Source organism: Perognathus longimembris, chromosome 6 (genome assembly GCF_023159225.1).
Source record: "Perognathus longimembris pacificus isolate PPM17 chromosome 6, ASM2315922v1, whole genome shotgun sequence".
In the NCBI taxonomy this organism is placed as follows: Eukaryota; Metazoa; Chordata; class Mammalia; order Rodentia; family Heteromyidae; genus Perognathus; species Perognathus longimembris.
This window is the reverse complement of record NC_063166.1, coordinates 69,976,016-69,996,864: the sequence shown is the minus strand read 5'-3', so window position 1 is coordinate 69,996,864 and position 20,849 is coordinate 69,976,016. Positions and strand designations below refer to the sequence as shown.

The 20,849-nt window shown below is 49.7% G+C and overlaps 1 protein-coding gene across 10 annotated transcripts in view; it reads right to left on the bottom strand.

Moving 5' to 3' along the window:
- Positions 1-1,252: 1,252 nt before the first annotated feature.
- The window catches only part of Epb41l1 (erythrocyte membrane protein band 4.1 like 1), a 123,357-nt gene continuing 103,760 nt past the window's right edge, over positions 1,253-20,849 (bottom strand). For 8 of the 10 annotated variants that reach the window (XM_048349126.1, XM_048349134.1, XM_048349132.1 and 5 more), the window contains 8 exons: positions 18,930-19,337; positions 16,835-16,939; positions 14,123-14,203; positions 9,494-9,580; positions 8,651-8,734; positions 7,635-7,715; positions 7,260-7,376; positions 3,610-4,666 (listed from right to left, as the gene is read on the bottom strand). In XM_048349126.1, coding sequence (XP_048205083.1) covers positions 4,658-4,666; positions 7,260-7,376; positions 7,635-7,715; positions 8,651-8,734; positions 9,494-9,580; positions 14,123-14,203; positions 16,835-16,939; positions 18,930-19,337 — 972 coding nt within the window. In that variant the 3' untranslated portion in view covers positions 3,610-4,657. Of the gene's footprint in view, positions 4,667-7,259; positions 7,377-7,634; positions 7,716-8,650; positions 8,735-9,493; positions 9,581-14,122; positions 14,204-16,834; positions 16,940-18,929; positions 19,338-20,361; positions 20,470-20,849 lie in introns of all 10 variants that reach the window. The other 2 variants (XM_048349136.1, XM_048349135.1) reach the window with 2 other exon arrangements.

Sequence of the window (20,849 nt, the reverse complement as noted above, 5' to 3'; positions counted from 1 at the left end):
GGGCCCGCATACTATCCCTGAGCTCTTCAGCTCAAAGCTAGCACTCTATCACTTGGGCAATAGTGCCACTTCCAGTTTTCTGATGATTAATTGGAGATGAATCTCACAGACTTTTCTGCTCAGGCTGGCTTTGAACTGTGATCCTCAAATCTCAGCCTCCTGAGTAGCTAGCTAGGTTACAGGTGTGAGCCACTGGCGCCCAGCTATGGTTCTTTTTTTTTTTTTTGCCAGTCCTGGGCCTTGGACTCAGGGCCTGAACACTGTCCCTGCCTTCTTTTTGCTCAAGGCTAGCACTCTGCCACTTGAGCCACAGCGCCACTTCTGGCCGTTTTCTGTATATGTGGTGCTGGGGAATCAAACCCAGGGCTTCATGTATGGGAGTCAAGCACTCTTGCCACTAGGCCATATCCCCAGCTCCTATGGTTCTTTTTTTAAATTGTAATACCTTTGCATTCATTTTATGGAGCTTCTTTCCTTTGGCAAGGAACACTAATTTTTCCCTTATGGAAGTAGTAGTAGTACAGTTAGTAAACTTAAAGAAAAAAGAAGTCAATCATGGAACAGGTGATAGGCTATGGTAACATGCATGCAGGTTATGGTCAAAGACTGGGGGACTGAATACTTGACTTATCCACTAGGCTCGCACTGCCAAGGGAAGGGGGTTCAGCATGGTTCCTCCACATATGATGCCCCTCCGGGCATTGGAACGAGTCTGCTAACTGATCCTACATGCCTAGACCATCCTCACCCCCAAGTTCTGCACCTTACTCGATCTTCTCTTCATTCAGCTCAAAAACTACCTCCACAGGGACACCCTAACTGGCTGTTTGCTTTTTTCTGTTGGAGGGGGGCATGCCAGGGCTCCAATCCATGACCATACATATGCTAAACACACGTTGCACCAGTGAGCTGCTCTCTTAGCCCTGACCACTTTGTTCAACTCCATCTCCATCTCTGCAGCATTTCCTTCCTGCTGCTATCACTCTGTACTTGTCTTTACACAGGGAGTTCCCTGGGTTTTGTTCACTTCTCTCACTGGCCTGCCCAGCAAGGACTTTGCCCTCTTTGCTGCTGTCCTGCAGAGCCCAAGCCACTCACTGCCTTGCGAGTTCTGAACATTAGTTGAGTAAAAGTGTTCTAAGTTGGGAGGTCTCTAATCTAGTTTTATACCAACTTGTGCCAGCAGCCAAGGTTGGAGAGAAGGAAAGACAGGAGGGAGGGAGAGAGAGAGGAAGGCTGAGGAAGACTGTGGTTCAGCATCAAACACATTTATTTCACTTTTATTGAGTATACAAGAACAGAGAGCACACGCATACAGCACGGAGCACTGAGGTGGGGGAGCATGGGGACGAGAGAGGAGAGAGGGGTGTGAGCTAAAAGGAACAGGACAGCATTGCAGTTGGTCGGTAAGGTGCTTTTGAAAAAAAATATATATATATTTAGAATGATGTTTCTCATGCAATTTCAGGCCAGTCTTGAAATGTGCTTGCAGGATTCAAAAACTGATACCTCCTGTACCCTCAGATGGAAAAGATCCAGAGAGAGCAAAATAAGCAAAAATAAAGGTAAGATGGCAGAGTGGGGAAAAAATGAAACAACAACAACAACAAAAACAACAACCATCCCTGGAGAGCATCTATTTTACTCTGTTCATTCTGAAGGCAGGGAAACTGAGGCCCCAAAAGAGAATGAGACTAGCCCAGTTGGTCACATAGTGAGTTGGAGGCAGAGCCAGGATGGTCACGCAGGATCCTGAGGGCTCTCCAGGACACTTCCCACAACGCTACCTGGCCTCCTGGACCACAGAGGCAGCACAGGGAAGACGAGAAGCACAAAAAAAAGGGAAAATAGATTGAAGGCAGACAAGACAAACGTCTCTATTCTCTATGGGGAGGAAACAGTGCCCTATATTTCAGCTTTGCAGGTCCCCTCCTCCCTGGTGTCACTGCCTGCCTCTCTGCGGAAGCTCAAAGCATCCAATGGGATGGAGATTGTCCCGAACACTAGCAGCCCTCCAGCTAAGCTGGGATACTTCATTCCTGTCCTGAGGCCATACCTCCAAGGTCTAGAGACAAGTGCAAGAGCCACAACAAAGATCCTCCCTCTGCAGTGTGTATAGTGTGCTCAGGATGGCTTGTGCCTGCCTATGCGGTGGGGGGTGGGGGGGGGTAGCCAAATTCTTAGCAGCCTAAAGAGGATCATGCCACTCCAGCTATCGGCCCAGAATGGGTGGGAGATCTCAAGTTGAAAAGGGCAGGAGGAAGGTTCTGTAGCTTTTTCACCGTGATTGTACGTAAAACTTGGAGCAGGGAAAGTATGCTTGTGTGTGTGTGTGTATGTGTGTATGTGTGTGTAGCGGGGGCATCAGTCTGTCATCTGACAGCCCTGTTCTACTTCCCCTTTGCTCACCAAGATCAAAGCTATTCTAGTTTCTTACCCTGCTCTAAGCCAGCACCATGGGAGTAGCTAGGGTGTATGGCAGGCAAACAGTGGAGGCACATCTAGACAGGGGCCTCTGGGGTCATCCCAGAGCTAGGTCCAAAAGGTTAGAGGGAGGGGGAGAAAGATCTCAGATGAGTCAGCCATGGGTAGGGATAGAAAGTGGTTTCCTGGATTCCTTCTCTCCCTTCACACTTCTCTCCAGCCTGACAACAGTGCCTGGCGCAAGGGGATGAATATTTGTTGAGTGAATTTATTCAATGCTGTAGAAGCAGGACTAGACTGAGAAAGCAAAAGGGCCATGGAGCATTGTCTCTCAGAGCAAGCTGGAGTGAGCCCAGCCCATGTGTGCTTGTGACAGGGCTTTCTCCAAGGGCTCCTGTGGTTTAAGGCCATTTCTGGGACTCTGAGGGCTCAGGGCTCAGATTCTGACTGTGAGAGAGGACTCCCAAGCCACGGTCTAAGGCAGAGACTGCCCTGTGAGAGACACCACCCCTCACTTCCCATTGTTCTGGGCAGGTGAGGCCTTTGGAAGTGCAGTTTTGATCCATCAGAACCTGACATGCTCTGGTCGCTTTATTATGGCTATTTTGGCTCAGGAAGAAGAGAACAATTCCAAAATGGAAGAGGGGTAGGAGACTGAGCTGGACATTTTGGGGAGCCCCATGAAAGCCACCATGCCTACCTTCAGAGGCACCTTCTTCTTTTGGGCATGGTGCTAGTTTATTACAGTGTGGTCAGAAAAGGGCAAGATGTGGCAAAAGTAATAATAAAATAAAGGGAGGACTAGAAACCAAGGCAAGCCCCCAAGGAGGTAGGAGGGGAGAGCTGGGAGACCTGCACTGTTAGTCTCGGTCCCGACTCCAGACTCAGTGCCTGCACACAGACCAAGTCCTGGCTACAACTGCGAGAGAAGGCATCTCACACTGGCTTGCTGGTAACTATTTCTGTTGCTTCCCCGTTGCCAAACCCCCATCCTTCCTTTGAGGCGGGGGACCCAGCTCTCCCCACCAATCACCCAGTTACAAATACCACACACAGTTTTACTACACTGAACCGTCCTCCCATCAAGGGAGCTGGCCACAGGCAGGGTCCAGTCTCAGCTGGGCCAGTTCAGCAAGACCTAGAAACCTGGAGATACATGAATCACAGTCAGATAATTAGAACTTGAAAATGTCAGCATCATACTTACCAGCACTGTTTATTTTAATATGTTTCCTGCTATATATAATATACATAACTTAAAAGCACATCCATACAAATCTCCTACGAGCTGCACCTTGGTCATGAGAAACCAGAAACATACAATGTCTACTTCTCTTCCAGACGCTTCTGTTATCTGTTCTTGCTTTTTTTTCTCGCTCTCTCTCATTTCAAATAAATGTCATCTGCAGTGGCCCTTAGCAGGACCAGGACACAGAGAGGGAGGGGCGGGGGCAGAGGAAAACTGAGGTGACAAGACATGAGAGCTCAGGGTGAGGGAGGCGGGAGAAGGTAGATTTTGCAGCCCAGTGTCAAGACCCCCAAAATAATAATCCAGTGTTCCTCTTCCTCTTTTCTAAATGGGTGGTTCCTTTCTTTTCCTTCTCCTTCTTTCTTTCTTTTCTTCCTTTTTGTTGTTTGCTTGCTTTTCTCTTCTTGCTCTCCTTTCTTTCTCAGAAAATAGCTGACCTGTGTGTGTCTGGCCGTGACCTCTTTGCTTAGCTGTGTGATCATTTTCCTTTGCACCTAGGGGGCAGCAGACTGAAGAACACAGCGCTGTCCACTAAGCTGGACCATGGACACCCCAAGTGGAATGGGGTTGCTACCACCATCGTGGTCTGCTTTTGTGTTTCAGCCAGGGAAGAGGGGGAGCAAAGGAAGTATGATTGCTATATTTTTTTTTCCTGAAAACCAAACCAAAACCAAAACAAAACCCCACCAATTCTTCAATTTGTCTGCGAAGGAAATGTAGGTTTGTGGCAGATGTTGGATGATGCCGTCAGCTGACTGCTCCGCCAGCCCCAGCAGCAAGTGCAAGGACGCGGTGTTTCCTGTATATATATCTATATCTATATATATCTATATATATATGCTTTTCCCTTCCCAGTCTCTCATCCGTGACAGGACGTCGCAGCTGGGACATCAGTGTTGTGTCGGAGAATCCAGAACGAAGGCCCCTTCTTCACGGTTCTCTGGCTTGGGTTGGACCAGACATAGCAGTATCTCTTCACAGAGGTCAGGATTCCTGGGAGCCACAGGGTGAAAGGGGGTACAAAGGGAGGAGGACAAGGAGAATTTAGTAGGTTTTGTTGCTCGTCTTTAAGAACATGGCAAGTTCTAGCTACCCTTTACCGTGCCCTTTATTGTGACTCAGGGAGACGGAGTGACTCAGGCAAGGCCACACAGCTGGTGTTGAGCTACCTGGCCCACACCTGCCCAGCTCTAGAGCCTGGGTGTATTTGCTAGCTTGTTTCCAGGGAGGTGATGCCTTTCCCTTTGGCCTGACATTCTGTTCAAATGTCCTTTAATACTGAGAAGCTAAAATCTCAAATCCTTTTCGCTTTTCTTCCTCCTTTTTGTAACATGTTCGGTCATGATTACAGATATTCTGGCTCTGTTTGCTTTTTATTTTTGTTCTCCATGGGATTTCTGTGACCTGGGAAGTAAACTCTACTTTAAGAAACGAAAGCTGGTGGGCTGGGAATATGGCCTAGTGGCAAGAGTGCTTGCCTCCTACACATGAAGCTCTCGGTTCGACTCCCCAGCCCCACATATATGGAAAACGGCCAGAAGGGGCGCTGTGGCTCAGGTGGCAGAGTGCTAGCCTTGAGCGGGAAGAAGCCAGGGACAGTGCTCAGGCCCTGAGTCCAAGGCCCAGGACTGGCCAAAAAAAAAAAAAAAAAGAAACGAAAGCTGAGCACTGGAGACTCACGCCTGTAATCCTAGCCACTCAGGAGGCTGAGATCTGAGGATCATAGTTCAAAGACAGCCAGGGCAGAAAAGTCCCTGTGAGACTCTTATTTTTAAATAAGCACACACACACACAAAAAAAAGCCAAAAGTGGAACTGTGGCTCAAGTGCTAGCCTTGAGTACAAAGATGCTCAGGGACAGCACTTTGGCCTGAGTTCAAGCCCCAGGACCAGCAAAACAAAAACCCAAACACAGCCTTACCCTTAAGTGATCAGGGCAAGGGCTGTGGTTAAATCAGCAGCAGCAACCACAATAATACTAACAGCTAATTGTTGCTCAGCACTTCCTGTGTGCTGATACTCCTCTATAACTGCATAATCCATGTTATAGAAGAAGCAAGGGAAGCTCAGAGAGGTGGAGAAGTTTGCCCATGATTGCAGCGATGGCAGTCCAAGGAGTGAGATTTAAACTCAAGAGAGTCTGATTTCAGGGCCACACCCCCAACTTTGAGTACTGGAATCCAATCTGAGGCTCCAGTTTCTCTGTCTCTGTCTCTGTCTCTCTCTCTGTCAGTTTTGGGGCTTGAACTCAGAGCCTAGGTGCTGTCCCTGAGCTTCTTTGTGCTCAAGGCTAGCACTCTACTACTTGAGCCACAGCGCCAGTTCCAGTTTTTGAGTGGTTAATTGGAGATAAGAGTCTCACAAAGACTTTTCTGCCTGGGTTGGCTTTGAACAGCGATCCTCAGACCTCAGCCACCTGAGTGGCTAGGATGTGAGCCACCAGTGTCAACAGGGTGAGGCTTATTTACCACTATCATTCCAGTGCCCCCCACTGTGCCTGTATTCAACAACTACTGGAAACCACTGAGCATGTGGACCACCCGCCTTCTGCCCTTCACAGAAGGTCAAGTGCTAGTGACATGGCTGGAAATGGGTCCTTCTGGGCTTATCTGACAGATGGGAAAACAGGCCCAGAAGATTCAATGATTCACTGAGTTATAGCAGAAGCAAGACTAGAACCCAAGATACCCGTTTTGGAATAGATGAATTTTCTCCAATGTAGTTAAACATCTGAAGGAAAGGAAGCTCTAAGAAGCTGGGCGAGTGCCTCCTTCTTGCTGACAGTGTTTGGAAAATACCTTCCCTTAGAGGAAGTGGCGGGGGGGGGGGGGGGGGGGGGGGGATACATCCCAACAATACTGTATGTACTACAATACATTTGTCTCAGCTTATTAAGGCAAAGTCTCTACATGTATCACTTGTTAGCCCACTTTGAGTAATCAATCAAAGCATTGTATTTTTTATAGAAGGCACTGGTGTCATTTATTCAAGGGAAAAAATGTAAAATGGGACCAGCTACTATTTATGGAGTCTTTGAGGTGAGGTGTTTTTGGTTTTTTTTTCATTGCATGAGGTATGAAATGTACACTAGGCACAAATCTATCACTAAGAGCTTGATAGTTTTTTTTTGTTGTTGTGGTGGTGGTGGCTTTTGTTTTCCCTGTGGGTGCCGGGGATTGAACCTGGAGCCTCACACATGCTAAACGTGGACCTCGACCACTGAGTCACATCTCCGTCCAGGGATGCAGAGAATGATGAAAGGGTGACCTTGATCAAGATACACTACATTCATAAATGGTTTTGTTGAAGGGAAGCTCCTTTGCACAACTATTTAAAGATGATGATGATGATGATGATAATAATAATAATAAAAAGAAAGAAACTGAGGAGCTAGTCTTTCTTCCTCTCCTCCCTCAGACTCATGGCTGGGGTTGCTTCCTGTCATCCCTGAACCATAAACCAGGCAGGTGAGGGGTCAAAGCTGTAATAGGATTAAACCTCTCGGGTGCTGAGGTAGAAAATGGCCTCCAAGGCTCTTGTCCCTACTTTTCCCTCCCCTTGCTGGCTGCTGCACCTCCGAGCCTTACCTGTGGCTTCTTGTCCCTTTCCTCTGGGGATGGATCTGTTTCTCTGTATACGACAGCTTTGGTTACCAACATGTCGGGATGTTGCAGCTTGGCCTCCTTGATGGCCAATGCCAGAGCCTGATGGGCAGAGCAGCAAAGTGAGTACAGCGGGGGAGACTAAGGCCGGGGGCTGAAGTGAAGTCAAACAGTTAGAGGGAGAAACAAGAAGCTCCGATCTCTGCTCAATGACCCTTCCTTGGAATTTCTTATTTGCTCAAGGTCAGCAAGAAATGGATACTTTCTCTACCCAGAAGGTACTATCTGTGGGTGAACTAGAGATATGGAGAACTAGAGATTGGACAGTGCCACGGGGAATAACATTTCTTCTCTCCATACCTGGTCTTGATCAACATCTTCATCTCCAGTAATGATGATTCGCTTCTCAATCCTTGTCTCAGAAAACCCTCCCTTCACAGTCTGCAGAAGGAGAGAGAGAGAAAAGAAAGAGAGAGAAAAGAGAGAGAGAGAGAGAGAGAGAGAGAGAGAGAGAGAGAGAGAGAGAGAGAGAGAGAGAGAGAGAGAGAGAGAGAGAGAGATGAGGTTCCTCTTCGGTCCACCGGGGGGAGTAGCCACAATAGGATACCTACTCTAAGCACCTTTCAAGAGCAAGTATGAGGACCAGTGGTTCCTTCTTGCCCTTTTCAGGGTTTTTTTTTTTTTTTTTTTTTGCCCTCTTTTCTAGCTTTGGGACTGCAGACAGCAGATACTGCTTGGCTGCCACCATTCCCACCTTAGCTGGCAAGGATTCACAGCCATTCTGAGCCTGCATCTCTCCTAATTCTCGGTTTCTGCTTGGCACTGACCTGCATCTGAATGTGATCTGGCTCACCCAATCAGACTTGGAACTCTTGGTGGGGCGGGGGCAGGGGGGCTGTATTTCATTCATCTCTGTAGCCCCTCCTCCCCTACTCCCTTGCCCAATCAGACCAGGGCAGTGCTGAATGCAGATTTTGTTGAATGAACACATGAATGAAATGTGAATGGTGACAAGGTTCTACCTGAAATGACTTCAAACAATATTACAAGAGAAGATTGTACCGATGATGCTTAGTACCCCTACTGTTTTCTCAAGGCACAGGGATTGGGTGCAAGTTTAGAAGTAGAAGATAGGGCAGGACCTAATTGGTTGCCACATTTAAGGAGGGAGTGGTAGAAGGAAATCCCAGGTAAAGCCAGGAAAGGTGGAGAGAAAAGAAGAGGCCTAGGCCAATAGTAGCACAGGACAAAATGCATGGCACTGTAGAAACTAAGGTTCTTCTATTTGCCTTACAGATTGAGAAGTCAAAGTTGAGCTACAGTGGTGGCCTTCCCGTCTGCAGCCCCCTGGGGCCCGGGCGCCTGCTGCTACTCACTTTGGTGACATGGGTGGTGGTGGAGGTTGAGAGGGTCTCCGCGGTGGCGCCGTAGGTGCTGGTGAGGACATCTTTCCCGATGATCTGCAGAATAAACCACCCCCACCCTGGGCATCAGGTCAGGACCTTGGACTCTGCAGGGCAGGCAGGGTCGGGGAGACCCAGGGATGACTAGCAGGGGCCCCTCAAAGGTGAGGCTTAGAAGCCAAGATGCACAGAACCATTAAGAATTCAAGAATATACCAATTGTCTAAATTCTGGACCCACACGCACTCTCAAACCCAGGAATCTCAGATTCCTGAGCTCCAAAATCCTACTGCCACCTAGAGTCTAAAAATCCTGGAATCTGAAAAGAGCAAGTAGAGGGGACGGAGTCTTCTGGATTCTCTTATCCTGTCGTGGCCAGGAGCATGCTCTCTCCAGGGCTAGATGATAAGAACAATGGACAGAGAATCAAAGAGGTAGAAGAGACAGTGACAGACCCAGTGGCAGGAGTAGGGCAGCCATCCATCCACAAAGCCAGGCCCAGAATTCAAGTCTCTGTACTCCTAGTTCAATGATGTTCCTGGTCAGTAGGAGGGGTGACTGCAACCCAGGAGTACATTTACTCCCATGTTGCCAATGCTCTGCTTGCACGAGAAGGGCACACAGGAAACTGAGGAGAACTGGGGTGGGTAGGCACCAGGGAGCCTATGGGCATTGGAAAGCAATTCTGTTTCCTGGCTTTACACTTCAAAGGGCACCTTCTGAGCCCATCGCTGCACTTGCTGTGTGCTACATGCAGGCCTGTGCCCACATCCTTAGCAAGAAGTCCTCTAGTCTGTGCTGGTCCTGCCCACTTACCGGAGAAAGAGAACGGATTTCCGTGGCCACCGTCTGTGGGCCTGGGATCATGGCAGCTGCCCCCTTCCCGGACTTGAGACTGTTCTCCTGGGGAAACAATAGTGCTCAGATGGCCAGGTCTCAGGTGGGCGGGGCCCAGGGTGGGTGGGGCCCAGGATTTCTGGGACATGTGGCCATATGGCCCTCATGGCTACAAGGTTAGGGAGTCGCACTGAAGCAGAGAGCTGAAGGTATATTCAGTTCAGTCTCCAATCCTTAGTCATACATTCACACACACACACACACATGTACACTCATTTTCCCACACATGTGCACACTCACTCACACAGCATATTCATTCAACACACTGATCATCCAACATTTACTGAGTGCCTGGTGGTAGGAACACTGTGGTGAACAAGGCATGGTAGTACTGCCAGAAGGGTTGGGACCCTGGTCCTGGCTCCGCTCCATTCCAGCCATGTGACTGAGGGCAGCACCACTTCCTCCTCTATGGGATTTGTAGACTCCTCTGTAAAAAGGGAATCCTGCCTGCTCCCACAGAGATCTTAGGAAATGGTGGTGGAGGATGGGGGAGAGAAGGATTTTGCAAATCAAAAGTGTAGTATAAATCTGGGAACCAGGCTGGTGATGAGTCATATGCTAGCCATCGCTTCCCAAGGATTTGCTGTGGGCTGGGCACGAAACTCAGGAGGTGACATGACGTGCATGATGAGCTTTAATCTTCTCAACAGCCATAGGACAAATCCTTCTCACGTTCCTGTTTTACAGCTGAGATACAGGAGGGCAAAGCATGCTGAGTGGCTTCTTCAAGTCCCTTAGCAAGTTGGTGGCGCCAGAAGGTAACTGCACGTGAGGCTACTACCAAGGCAAACAGGTGCTCAGGTGTGAACTACCACTCTGCCCTTGGACCCTCTGCCTTTTCCTGCCTCCCCCACACCCACATCCAGCCACAGCTGTGAGTGACCGGGTCATTTCACAAGTCACTGCAAGGTACTTTCTCAGAGGCATCTTGGATGGCAGAATAAGGGCTCAGTGTTCCCCTCCTTTGTGTTAGGGAACAACAAGGGAATATGGCGATCACTCAGGTCATTCTTCCAGACACCGCCTTTTCCCCTGTCTTTTGGGGCAAGCCTCACCTTTACCTTCACACTGGGTGTCCCTCTAAATGGACATGAGTTGTTAAATGTTCAGGTGCCATCTGCTCCTTCCCACTCCTGTTGTATCTTCAGGTGGAGCCCTTTCTTGCCTCAAAAAGGAGTCTTTCATCTCCCTGGTCAAAGCCACTTCGCCACCCCTCCTCCTCCACACTTTCCTCCCTCACCGCTCTCTTCTACTCCAGGGCTTTCTCTGCCTCGCTGAGGCAGAAGGGAGCTCTCCCATTCCTTTAGCTGTAGCCTAGCTCTATTATGGACCCTACACATTTCAAGCCAGTTGCCTCCTTGTCCTTTGCTTGGAAATGTCGCCACTGGCCCTCTCGTGGCTTCCGGGTCACCACAGCTGAAGGGGGCAACTGGAATTTGTCTTTGTCACAGGCATCTGGGACAACCATTGACCAGGGAAGTGTCCCTAGTCCACCCTAAATTCTATCTCCTGAGCCTTCCACTAGTGACCACACACCCAGTGCTTTGCTTTTCCACACTTAACTGACATGAGTTCTCCTTGAGCCCCCACTATACTCCAGCTGGACACCCATCTTGTCTCTGTGTCCCTCCTAGAACAGGTCCCCAAGCTCCAGAGGCCGCCTTCCCCAGGGCTGGCTTCACAGTGTCTGCCACAACACTTCACACGTCGTGGGCGTTCAATAAATATTATTGAAAGGAGGAAGGAAGCAGGAAGATGGGAGGGTGTGGGGAGAAGGGAAGGGATTTTTGCTCTAACCACACTCCACACGAGCTGCTAATCTTTTTTAAAACACAGAAACATAACTGATTGGCTGGGGATTTGGCCTAGTGGCAAAGAGTGCTTGCCTCGTATACATGAAGCCCTGGGTTCAATTCCCCAGTACCACATATACAGAAAATGGCCAGAAGTGGCGTTGTGGCTCAAGTGGCAGAGTGCTAGCCTTGAGCAAAAAGAAGTCAGGGACAGTGCTCAGGCCCTGAGTCCAAGCCCCAGGACTGGCAAAAAAAAAAAAAAAGAAAGAAAGAAACATAACTGATTATATCAGGTTCCTGCTTTAAAAACATCAGTGATTCTCCATTGTTTCCAGGATGAAGTTTGAACTCTGTATATGACACGGGACGTTGTTCAAGCTCTGGCTCCATCCTGTCCAGCCTTCACCCTCTGCTCCCTTCGGGCATGCACCTGATGCCTGCCTGCTCTGATTACCTGACTTTCTAGATGCTTTGCTAGTTCATAGTCCCACCTTTTATTTATTTATTTATTTATTTTTGGTTGGCCTAGGGCTTGAAACTCAGGGCTTGTGCACTGTCCCTGAGCTCTTGAGCTCAAGCTAGCGCTCTCCCACGTTAAGCCACAGTGCCACTTCCAGTTTTCTGGTGGTTAATCGGAGGTAACAGTCCCATGGACTTTCCTACTGGAGCTAGCTTTGCACCCTGATCCTCAGATTTCAGCCTTCTGAGTAGCTAGGATTACAGGAGTGAGCCACCAGCATCAGGCTATGCTCCTACCTTTATAGTTGCTCTTCCCATCTTCTACAATGCCTTCTCATTTTCCCTTACCTTGGCTTATCCTTCACACACTGTTCAATTGACTCTGCTCAGATGGCACCTTCCCTAGCTCCTCCTGACAGAGGCAGCACTAGGAGCTATCCTCCTGGCAGTCCCTAAGCCAGCCTTCTGATTGTACTGTTTTGTAAGGGCAGCAAAGATAACAGCAGCAGCTCAAATGTACAGACCACTTACAATGTGGCTTGACATGGGTTACTTTATTCCTCAAATAAACCTTTTGAGGTATATGCCAGTGTTGCCTCCACTCCATTTTATAGAAGTTGAAACCGTGGCTTGGAGAGGTAGGGGAGACTTGCCCTGCGTCATCAGACAAGAAAAGGGAGGACTGGGCCTTGTTCACCACCGTGTGCCCAGAACCTACATACAGGGGCACAGTACCTTCCAGGCTCTGGTGATGATGACTGAACAAAGGAATCCTAGCAGCTAGTGTATTTCTTTCTGTTCTGTGCCCCTGTACCAGGCAGACAGTAGAGACTCATCAGGGTTTGGGGAACAAATGGATGGATGGAAGGAAGGATAGATGGATGGATACATGGATGAATGGACAGATAGACAGATGGGTCAATGAATGATCTAAATGCCTATTCACCATAAGGAGGAATTTAAATTGAGCCCCACAAGCATCCCAACTCCCCACAGTGATGGCTTGGGGCAAAGAAGAGCTGGGAAAACCAGGGAAAAGTGGGCAAGATGGTAACTGGTTTGGGTTTATTGATCCTAAAGCATTGTTTATGCAAAACCTACCTGCTGGGGAGATTAAACTAATGGTGTTCTCTTCTCATGAGTATGTCAGAGGTTTGGCAACAAAGAGGATTTGAAAACAGATCTCAATATATTGGGAAATACCCAGATCCGACATTGCTCACTTCAGACCCACGTGGCTGACATTCACACAGGTCAGGATCCCTGGCGTGGAGCAGAGTGGTAGACACTGAAACGGAGGCTTCCAGTGTCAGAATGCCCGGCATTAGCCTGTCAATGCCAGTCAGTTATTCCACGTGGGAGTCCATGTGGAATTCCACGTCAGTTATTCCTCTCTGAACGGGTTTCCTTGGTGGTACAGGAGCCCGCATGGCTTCGTAAGCCAGTCAAGGTTCTCAGCGCACTGCCTGGCGCATAACCTGTGCGCAAGAGGCTGTTCTTCTTGGGATTAAAGCTTCTAGAATGCTCTTAACACCTGTGAGCGAGGCAGAATGGGGATCACTGCCATTTTACAGATGAGGGTTCCTGAGGCCCAGGGTACTTCTTCATGGGTCAGGTAGCAGAACCCCAAGATCCCCTGTTAGGGATCTGAAAATCTTGTTTCCAGCCAGGTGCCCCTGGCTCATGCCTGTAATCCTAGCTACTTAGGAGGCTGAGATCTGAGGAGCGCAGTTCAAAGCCAGCCGGGGCAGGAGAAGTCTGAGATTCTTACTCCAATTAACCAGCAAAAGGCTGGAAATGGACCTGTGGCTCGAGTGGTGGAGTGCTAACTTTGAACATAAAAGCTCAGGGGCAGAGCCCAGGCCCTGAATTCAAGCCACAAGACAGGCACCCCAAAACAAAATAAGTAAAGCAATCAAATCCTGTTTCCAATTCTGGTACACTGCTGCCCTCTACTGCCCACAGCCAGGAAGTGGCCTGAGACAGGAAAAAAATATGCAGCCATCCAGAGGATGGGCTACACAAGGACTTTCGGGTTTACCTCCAGCCAGGGAAACCTCCAGAGGGGATTCGCCCATGCCAAACATCAAATCATCCCATCCTCCCTCTGCCCCATGTGGTTGAGATGGTTTAGATTACAGAGACTTGGAGATTCAATTTAGAAAGTGGAGGTTTGACAGTGCGACCTGATGGTGTGTCCTGCCAATCCAATGCAATGCAACATCCCACTCATTATCCGGATGTTTTGGGGGTGAGGGGAGGTCAGAGGGAAGGGCCTCCGGGTCCCACTTACCATGGTGGTCGATATAGTCTCCGTGGTAATGGAGGGGGGAGTTGTCATGAAGTCCTTTCCCACCGTAGCACTCCCATCAGCCTGCGGGGCAGAGGAGGAGTTAGAGATGGGAAAAGCCAGGCATTCTTGCAGCATCTGTTACCTGGGCTGGTGGCACAGCTGGTAACAAAGCGGCGAGCCAATGGCAGAGGGGCCACCCAGGCCCTCCACTACACTCAGCCATTCTACTACAAACGGAAAACAAACAAACAAACAAACAACAACAACAAAACCCAGCACAAGTTGACAGATCCTCCCCAAATTTCATTGTGTGCAACCTGTGACCTAGGAATCCACAGGCATTTACACTCTGGATATAAACTTTGCAAAGCTCACTAAGAAATAGCTCCAGGGAAGTTCATTGCAGTATTGATTATTAAGAGACCAAAACTAGCAGCGTGCTGGTGGCTGACACTTGGAATCCTAGCTACTCAAGAGGCTGAGATCTGAGGCTGAGATCAAAGCCAGGCTGGGCAGAACAAGGTGTGAGGTTCTTAGCTTCAATTAATCACCAAAAGCCAGGAGTGGAGCCCCATGTGGCTCAAGTGGTAGAGCACCAGCCTTGAGCAAAAAAGCTAAGGGACAGCGCTCAGGCCCTGAGTTCAAGCCCTAGGACTGACACTAAATAAGGGTCCACTGATGAAATAGGATAAACTAAGTAAGGAATTGCTTCCTACATGGAACCAAGGAGAGTGTAAGGTGTTGCAGAGGTGAAAAGAATGTGTGATCCAAAATACATGCTAAGGAAGAAAGGTAAGGTGTGAAAGATAATGACCATTTTAATATAGATATTTTAAGTATATTGGGATGTAGGTATCTAAATTGGCATGTGAATAATTTTTTTCCCTAGGAGGCAGCATAAGAAACAAATTCACTTGGTTCTGCTTCAATTTTATAATGGTAAACTTTTTGTTGTGTGGTTGTTGTTTTGTTTTGTTTTTTGGTTGTTGTTTTTTGTTGTTGTTGTTATTGTTTTCTGCTTTTTGTTTTTTGCCAGTCCTGGGGCTTGGACTCAGGGCCTGAGCACTGTCCCTGGCTTCTTTTTGTTCAAGGCTAGCACTTTACCACTTGAGCCACAGCGCCACTTCCGGCTTTTTCTATATATGTGGTGCTAAGGAATCGAACCCAGGGCTTCATGTATGCAAGGCAAGCACTCTACCACTAGGCCATATTCCCAGCCCCTGTTGTTTTGATGTCAGGAAGAGTTACTGAGTTACAGAATTTAGGCTTTTAAAAAAAAATACTTTTCAGGGGCTGGGAATATGGCCTAGTGGCAAGAGTGCTTGCCTCGTATACATGAAGCCCTGGGTTCGATTCCCCAGCACCACATATATAGAAAATGGCCAGAAGTGGCTCTGTGGCTCAAGTGGTAGAGTGCTAGCCTTGAGCAAAAAGAAGTCAGGGACAGTGCTCAGGCCCTGAGTCCAAGGCCCAGAACTGGCAAAAAAAAAAAAAAAAAATGCTTTTCAGTAACGAAAATAAAACAAAATACAAGTCACTGAAACAAAAAAGGCCAGAAAGGAAAAGCAGCTTGCCAGGGGTCACACAGCTCATCAAAGCTTAAGAATCTTGATTGGCACCAGGCAGCCTCATAGCCCCACCCTCCACCTCAGTATCCTTGTAAAAGTAAGAGAGAAAATGATAGGAACAACACAACTGCCCATATGGTTGGTCTATGTCTTATTTCAAGCTTGTGTGTGTGTGCACATATGCTGGGGATCAAATGTAGAGCTGTGAACATACTAGGCAAACACCCTACCACTAAGCCACAACCACACGAGTAGTCCTTATTTCAGGTTTTTTTTCCCCCTGGTGTGGGGCTTGAACCCAGGACCTGGGTCTTTTTGCTCAAGGCTAGCGCTTTACCACTTTGAGCGACAACTCCTCTCTTATTTCAGTTTTTGAAATGAAAACTGGTCACCGGGACAAGAAAGCCCCAAGCACTGCAGCTTTTCTTGCCACAAAGAACCTACAGGGCATCTCAACTTTCCAAGTTTAAAGCCCTCACGGGGAGAGCAGGAAGTACATAGGACGTAGCACGCCTGCGCACCTGTGTCTCATGGGGGCCACACACGCTTCACCCCACCACTTATTTATCCTGTCATTCTACTGTGGAACCCACAAATATGATGGATGACCAAACAGGGACTAGATCTCGGGCAAGATCTCTTCAATCCCTAGAAGTGGTCTGAAAAGCAGAGCCCCAATCTACCAGCCACTATGCCTGGCACCATTCCAGGAGAATGGAGGAAGCAAGATCACCCCCATTTTCTCTTTTTTTTTTTTTGGCCAGTCCTGGGCCTTGGACTCAGGGCCTGAGCACTGTCCCTGGCTTCTTCCCGCTCAAGGCTAGCACTCTGCCACAGCGCCGCTTCTGGCCGTTTTCTGTATATGTGGTGCTGGGGAATCGAACCTAGGGCCTCGTGTATCCGAGGCAGGCACTCTTGCCACTAGGCTATATCCCCAGCCCCCCATTTTCCACACAAAGAAATTCAGGCTTTTAGGATTGTGGTCTGGTCCCTCCCTCCACTCCCAGAGCTCAGGGTGACACTGAGACTCAGAAGAGCGTCAAGATTAAAACGAGGGCTCCAGGGAAGGCTAAGAGTGGAAGCTTGGCCAAGGGGCTTGGCAGTGGAAGTGGAGACCCCATGCTCAGGTCCAGTGGAAGGCTACCTGGGCACTGTCCACAGTGGAGACTCTGCTCTGAAGTACAGCCTCGGGCTCAATCTTCTTTCTGATGGCCAAACTGCTGACAGTCATGGTTTCTGCTTTTACAGGCTGTGAAGGATAAAAGGAAAACACTTGGAAAGAATTCCCACATGCCTCCTGGAGCTGGCCAGGCCTCTGGAAAGGTAGGCAGGTCTAGCCGGAGGAGAGTCAGAGCCACTATTGGTACCATGAAGGCCCACCCCTTACCCCTGGTCCCATACCAGGGGGGTGGGATGGGGTGCTGGATGTCCTTTTACACTACTGATACCACTCCATTACCAACAGACTCCATACCAGGCCCCATGCTGAGAGTTTTCCTTATACACAAAATGCTGGGGAATCCGCCAGCACACCAATGGTGAAGCCTCCATCTGCTGGTTGCTTCAGAGGAAGATCCTATGTGTGGTCTCCAGGAGTCAGGCAGGGATTGGAAATGGGTGGGGTGAGGTGGGGCTGAGGGGTGGGGCAAGGGAAGAGCCTGTAGGAATTCAAGGTGGGTTTGATCCATCTCATGCCGCTAGGAAACAGGTATGAATGAGCTTCTGGCATACTACCTGCTTGGTGTTGTTGTTGTTTTTTAATGACCTACAATTCTATGATTGGATCTTATATTCAGTATCATGTTTTTTTTTTAATCAAAGAAAACCTGTCTGCTGGCCAGATCTGAGCAGAGGCTATCCGTTTACAACAACCTCTGCTCTAGCAGTCTGAAGCTACACGATCAGTTTCTCCATGAGGCCTAGGTCACGGCTACACCCACGGCAGACTGTCACATGTGTGAACTGAATGGATACAAGCTTGTCAGCTTGAAGGGAGAGGGCAGAGGAGAAGGTGTGGGGTAGTGTAGGGGTCTCTCGTAGATGGCTGTAACTCTGAAATCTAGCCATTTGTTTAATGTAATCATCTCTCGGTGCTGAGTATGTGCTGGGTGTAGAGGGACTGTCCCTGGGTGGGCGAGCTGACTTTGCAGCTGCTGTCCTGGCTGCTGCTGGCATGGAGCTCTCCAAACAGGTCAGAGCGTGTGGGGCCAGTACCCAGGGTGGCCACGGGAGTCCCTGCAAGGGCATGGCTCTCTGAGCTCTGTCCTGGACCATCAAGTTTGCAAGGCACCGAGGGGCTGAGCCTTGTACCCAGAGGGAAGAGCATGGAGTGAGAGCCTAGCACAGACAAGCTGGCCTGTCCCTGCCTTGGAGGGAGGTGGGCAACGAGAGGTGAGAGGCAAAGGCAGAATGTGGCCAGCTCTACAGGTATGGCCACAAAGCAGAGGCCCAGACATTGTTTCTCCCCCACATACTCCCGAATGTCTATAATTCTGGTTCTACAGGAGTTTCTACTACCAGCCTGAGACCCCAAGACCTAATAGATTTAAATGACTGCTCCTTCCCCTGGGAGCCCAGCCCCAGGGAGATGATCCAGGGCCTGGATCCAAAAAACCAAAAAGCAAAACCATTTGAGGTCGCACCAGTGGTTCACACCTGTAATCCTAGCTACTCAGGGGGCTGAGATCTGAGGATCTCGGTTCAAAGCCAGCCCAGACAGGAAAGTCCATGAGACTTTTTTCTGCGATTAACCACCAGAAAACCAGAAGTGGCGCTGTAGCTCAAAGTGTTAGAGTGCTAGCCTTGAGTAACAAAGCTCAAGGACAGCCCCCAGGTCCTGAGTTCAAGCCCCAGGACCACCACCACCACCAATAAAACAAACATTTGAGTTGCAGATGAGGCTGTGGGAGTCCCCAAAGTCCACAGGCACATGCTGTCGGCCTGTCCAGGCAGCACAGGCAGGGAGACAAGGAGTTGAGAGAGATCAGACTTCTGTCACCACTCGACCCCAGCAAGCGATGGGGCCACAGGGTTAAAACGTCAGGATGGAGTGTTAGGGGGAAACTGAGATACGGAACACATGCAGGCATCGAAGCATGCTGTTCTGCAGACAGGCAGTCATGCAACACGGCACAGGGGTGCAGGCTGCAGCTGGCTGCTGCGTCTTCCCCCACACAGCCCAGGGCCCTCGGAGCATGCAGGGCCAAGGCGGGCCGAGCTGCCACGAAGCTCCACTATACCTCAAACTGGGGCATTTCAGGGGTGGAAGAGGCCCCTCGATCTGGGCTGTCCTCGATGCCCCCTGACTCCTCATCCTGGCTTGAAGGCCCCTTAAGGTCCCGAGAGAACACCAGTCCCTCGGTCTCGGAGTCGCTTTTGTCGCGGTCAAGCTCGGGCAGGCTACGGGAGAAGTCTTCGAAGGCGCTGCCGTGGTAGTCACCAATGACTGTGAAGTCCACTTCAGCCTCCAGGCTGGACGTGGAGCTGACCGTGATGCTGGAGCACTTGCGCTCAATGGTCAGATGGTTGTCCTTCAGGAACACAGCATCCCTCTCCTGGTCCTGGTCCTCATCGCCGGTGTCACTCTCGGGGGCCCGAGGACGCAGTGGTTTGGCTTTCTCCTCCAAGCCCTCCCTCAGCCCTGCTCTCTATGGCCAGGTAAAATCAGGGGAACAGGGGTGCAGGATGGAGAGAGAGAAAGAGAGAGAAAGAGATCGAGATGGTGAATGTCAGAAGAAATCCTGGGGCTGTATAGGTGTCCCCTGAATGGAAGCGCAGGTCAGGAAATGAAAAACAACCCCAGGAAAGGTTCTTTGACATGATAACAAAGTTCAAATGAAATTAAAAAGAAAAATTCTCAAGACGGAAGCTGCTCCTTCGGAGGGTCTCACGCTGATGGCCAAAAGCAAGTACAAAGCAAAAATATCTGCTGGCAAGTCCTGGACGGGAGGCCCCATCCAAGGCCTGGATCCCGGAGCCCATCAGAAGCAGTACTATGCGGAAGGCAAGGATGGAAGCCTGAAGCAGGCCCATCCGTGCAGGCGGCGTCTAAAGACAAACTAAGGAAAGAGGCTGGGGATTGAGGGAAACCCAGGAGAGGAGGCAGAGAGGCTAGAGCCAAGAGCTTGGAGGGACACAGGAAGCCAGCACGGCCCGTCAATTCCACTGAGTCTCTGTGGCAGGGGTGGGCATTAGCCAGAGGGAAAAGCCTAGGAGGCCAGGCCCTCAGGCATGGGCTTTCTGGGAGCTGGAGGTTGGGGGGCTCCTGGGAGAGGAGGCTCTGACCAGTGTAATTGACAACAGTGCCCTTGCTGACTTACAAACCTCTCAACTGGCCTTGTCAGGGATTAAACACCACACACATATTTTCAACTGGTTTATGATGTTACTATTTTTTTTTTAAAGACCAATCTAACACAAAATATTTTTTAAAGAATTCAGCCTCGGGTGGTAGAGGTGCCCTTGCTAAGTGGCCTTGGGCCTCTGTATATATAGCTGGGATTCTGGAGGAAGGCACCAGAAGTGTGAGGAATACATTCCAGACAAGCCAGAGTTGAGCAGCCACGGGGAGTTGCTGCTAGAGCAATCGGGAACATCTAAGGAGCGATGCACCCCGGCCAGGCGAACATGACCCCGGTCATCAGGGTCAGGAAATAGAGGAGCTGCAGAGACCTGAGGGCCCGGGGGGCTGGCGAATCTCAGGCGCCCCCCTTTCTCAGGGGCGTTCGCTGCTAAGCTGGTCACGTGCTTCTCTTCCCTGACTGCATCTTCGGGTTTGTTCTAGATCAGAGAAGACAAGTTAGTCTTAAAGAGGCAGAGAGAAACCTGAGAGGGAAACCAGAGCGGATGGAAAGTTCTGGACTGTCAGCTTCAACAAGGCAGGAAACCAGGGATGGGAAAGGATGAAGAAAGATCACTGGATAAGCAAGCCAGAAAGGAAGGGATCTAGCGGGGGAGCGGGGAGAGGGAGAGGACAGCAAGGCAAAGCAAGTGTGCAATCTGCCAATGGTGATGGCGCCTTGTCCATGGGACTGGCGTAACCCTCTGGGCATCAGGTCACACCGGAAGTGGAGGTTCTTTGTGGCCAAGCTAACAGGGGCTGAGCAGCTGGGCCCATCCTTCAGTCTGGGCTGTTCTTGGGCGCGATGGGGGGGAAAGAC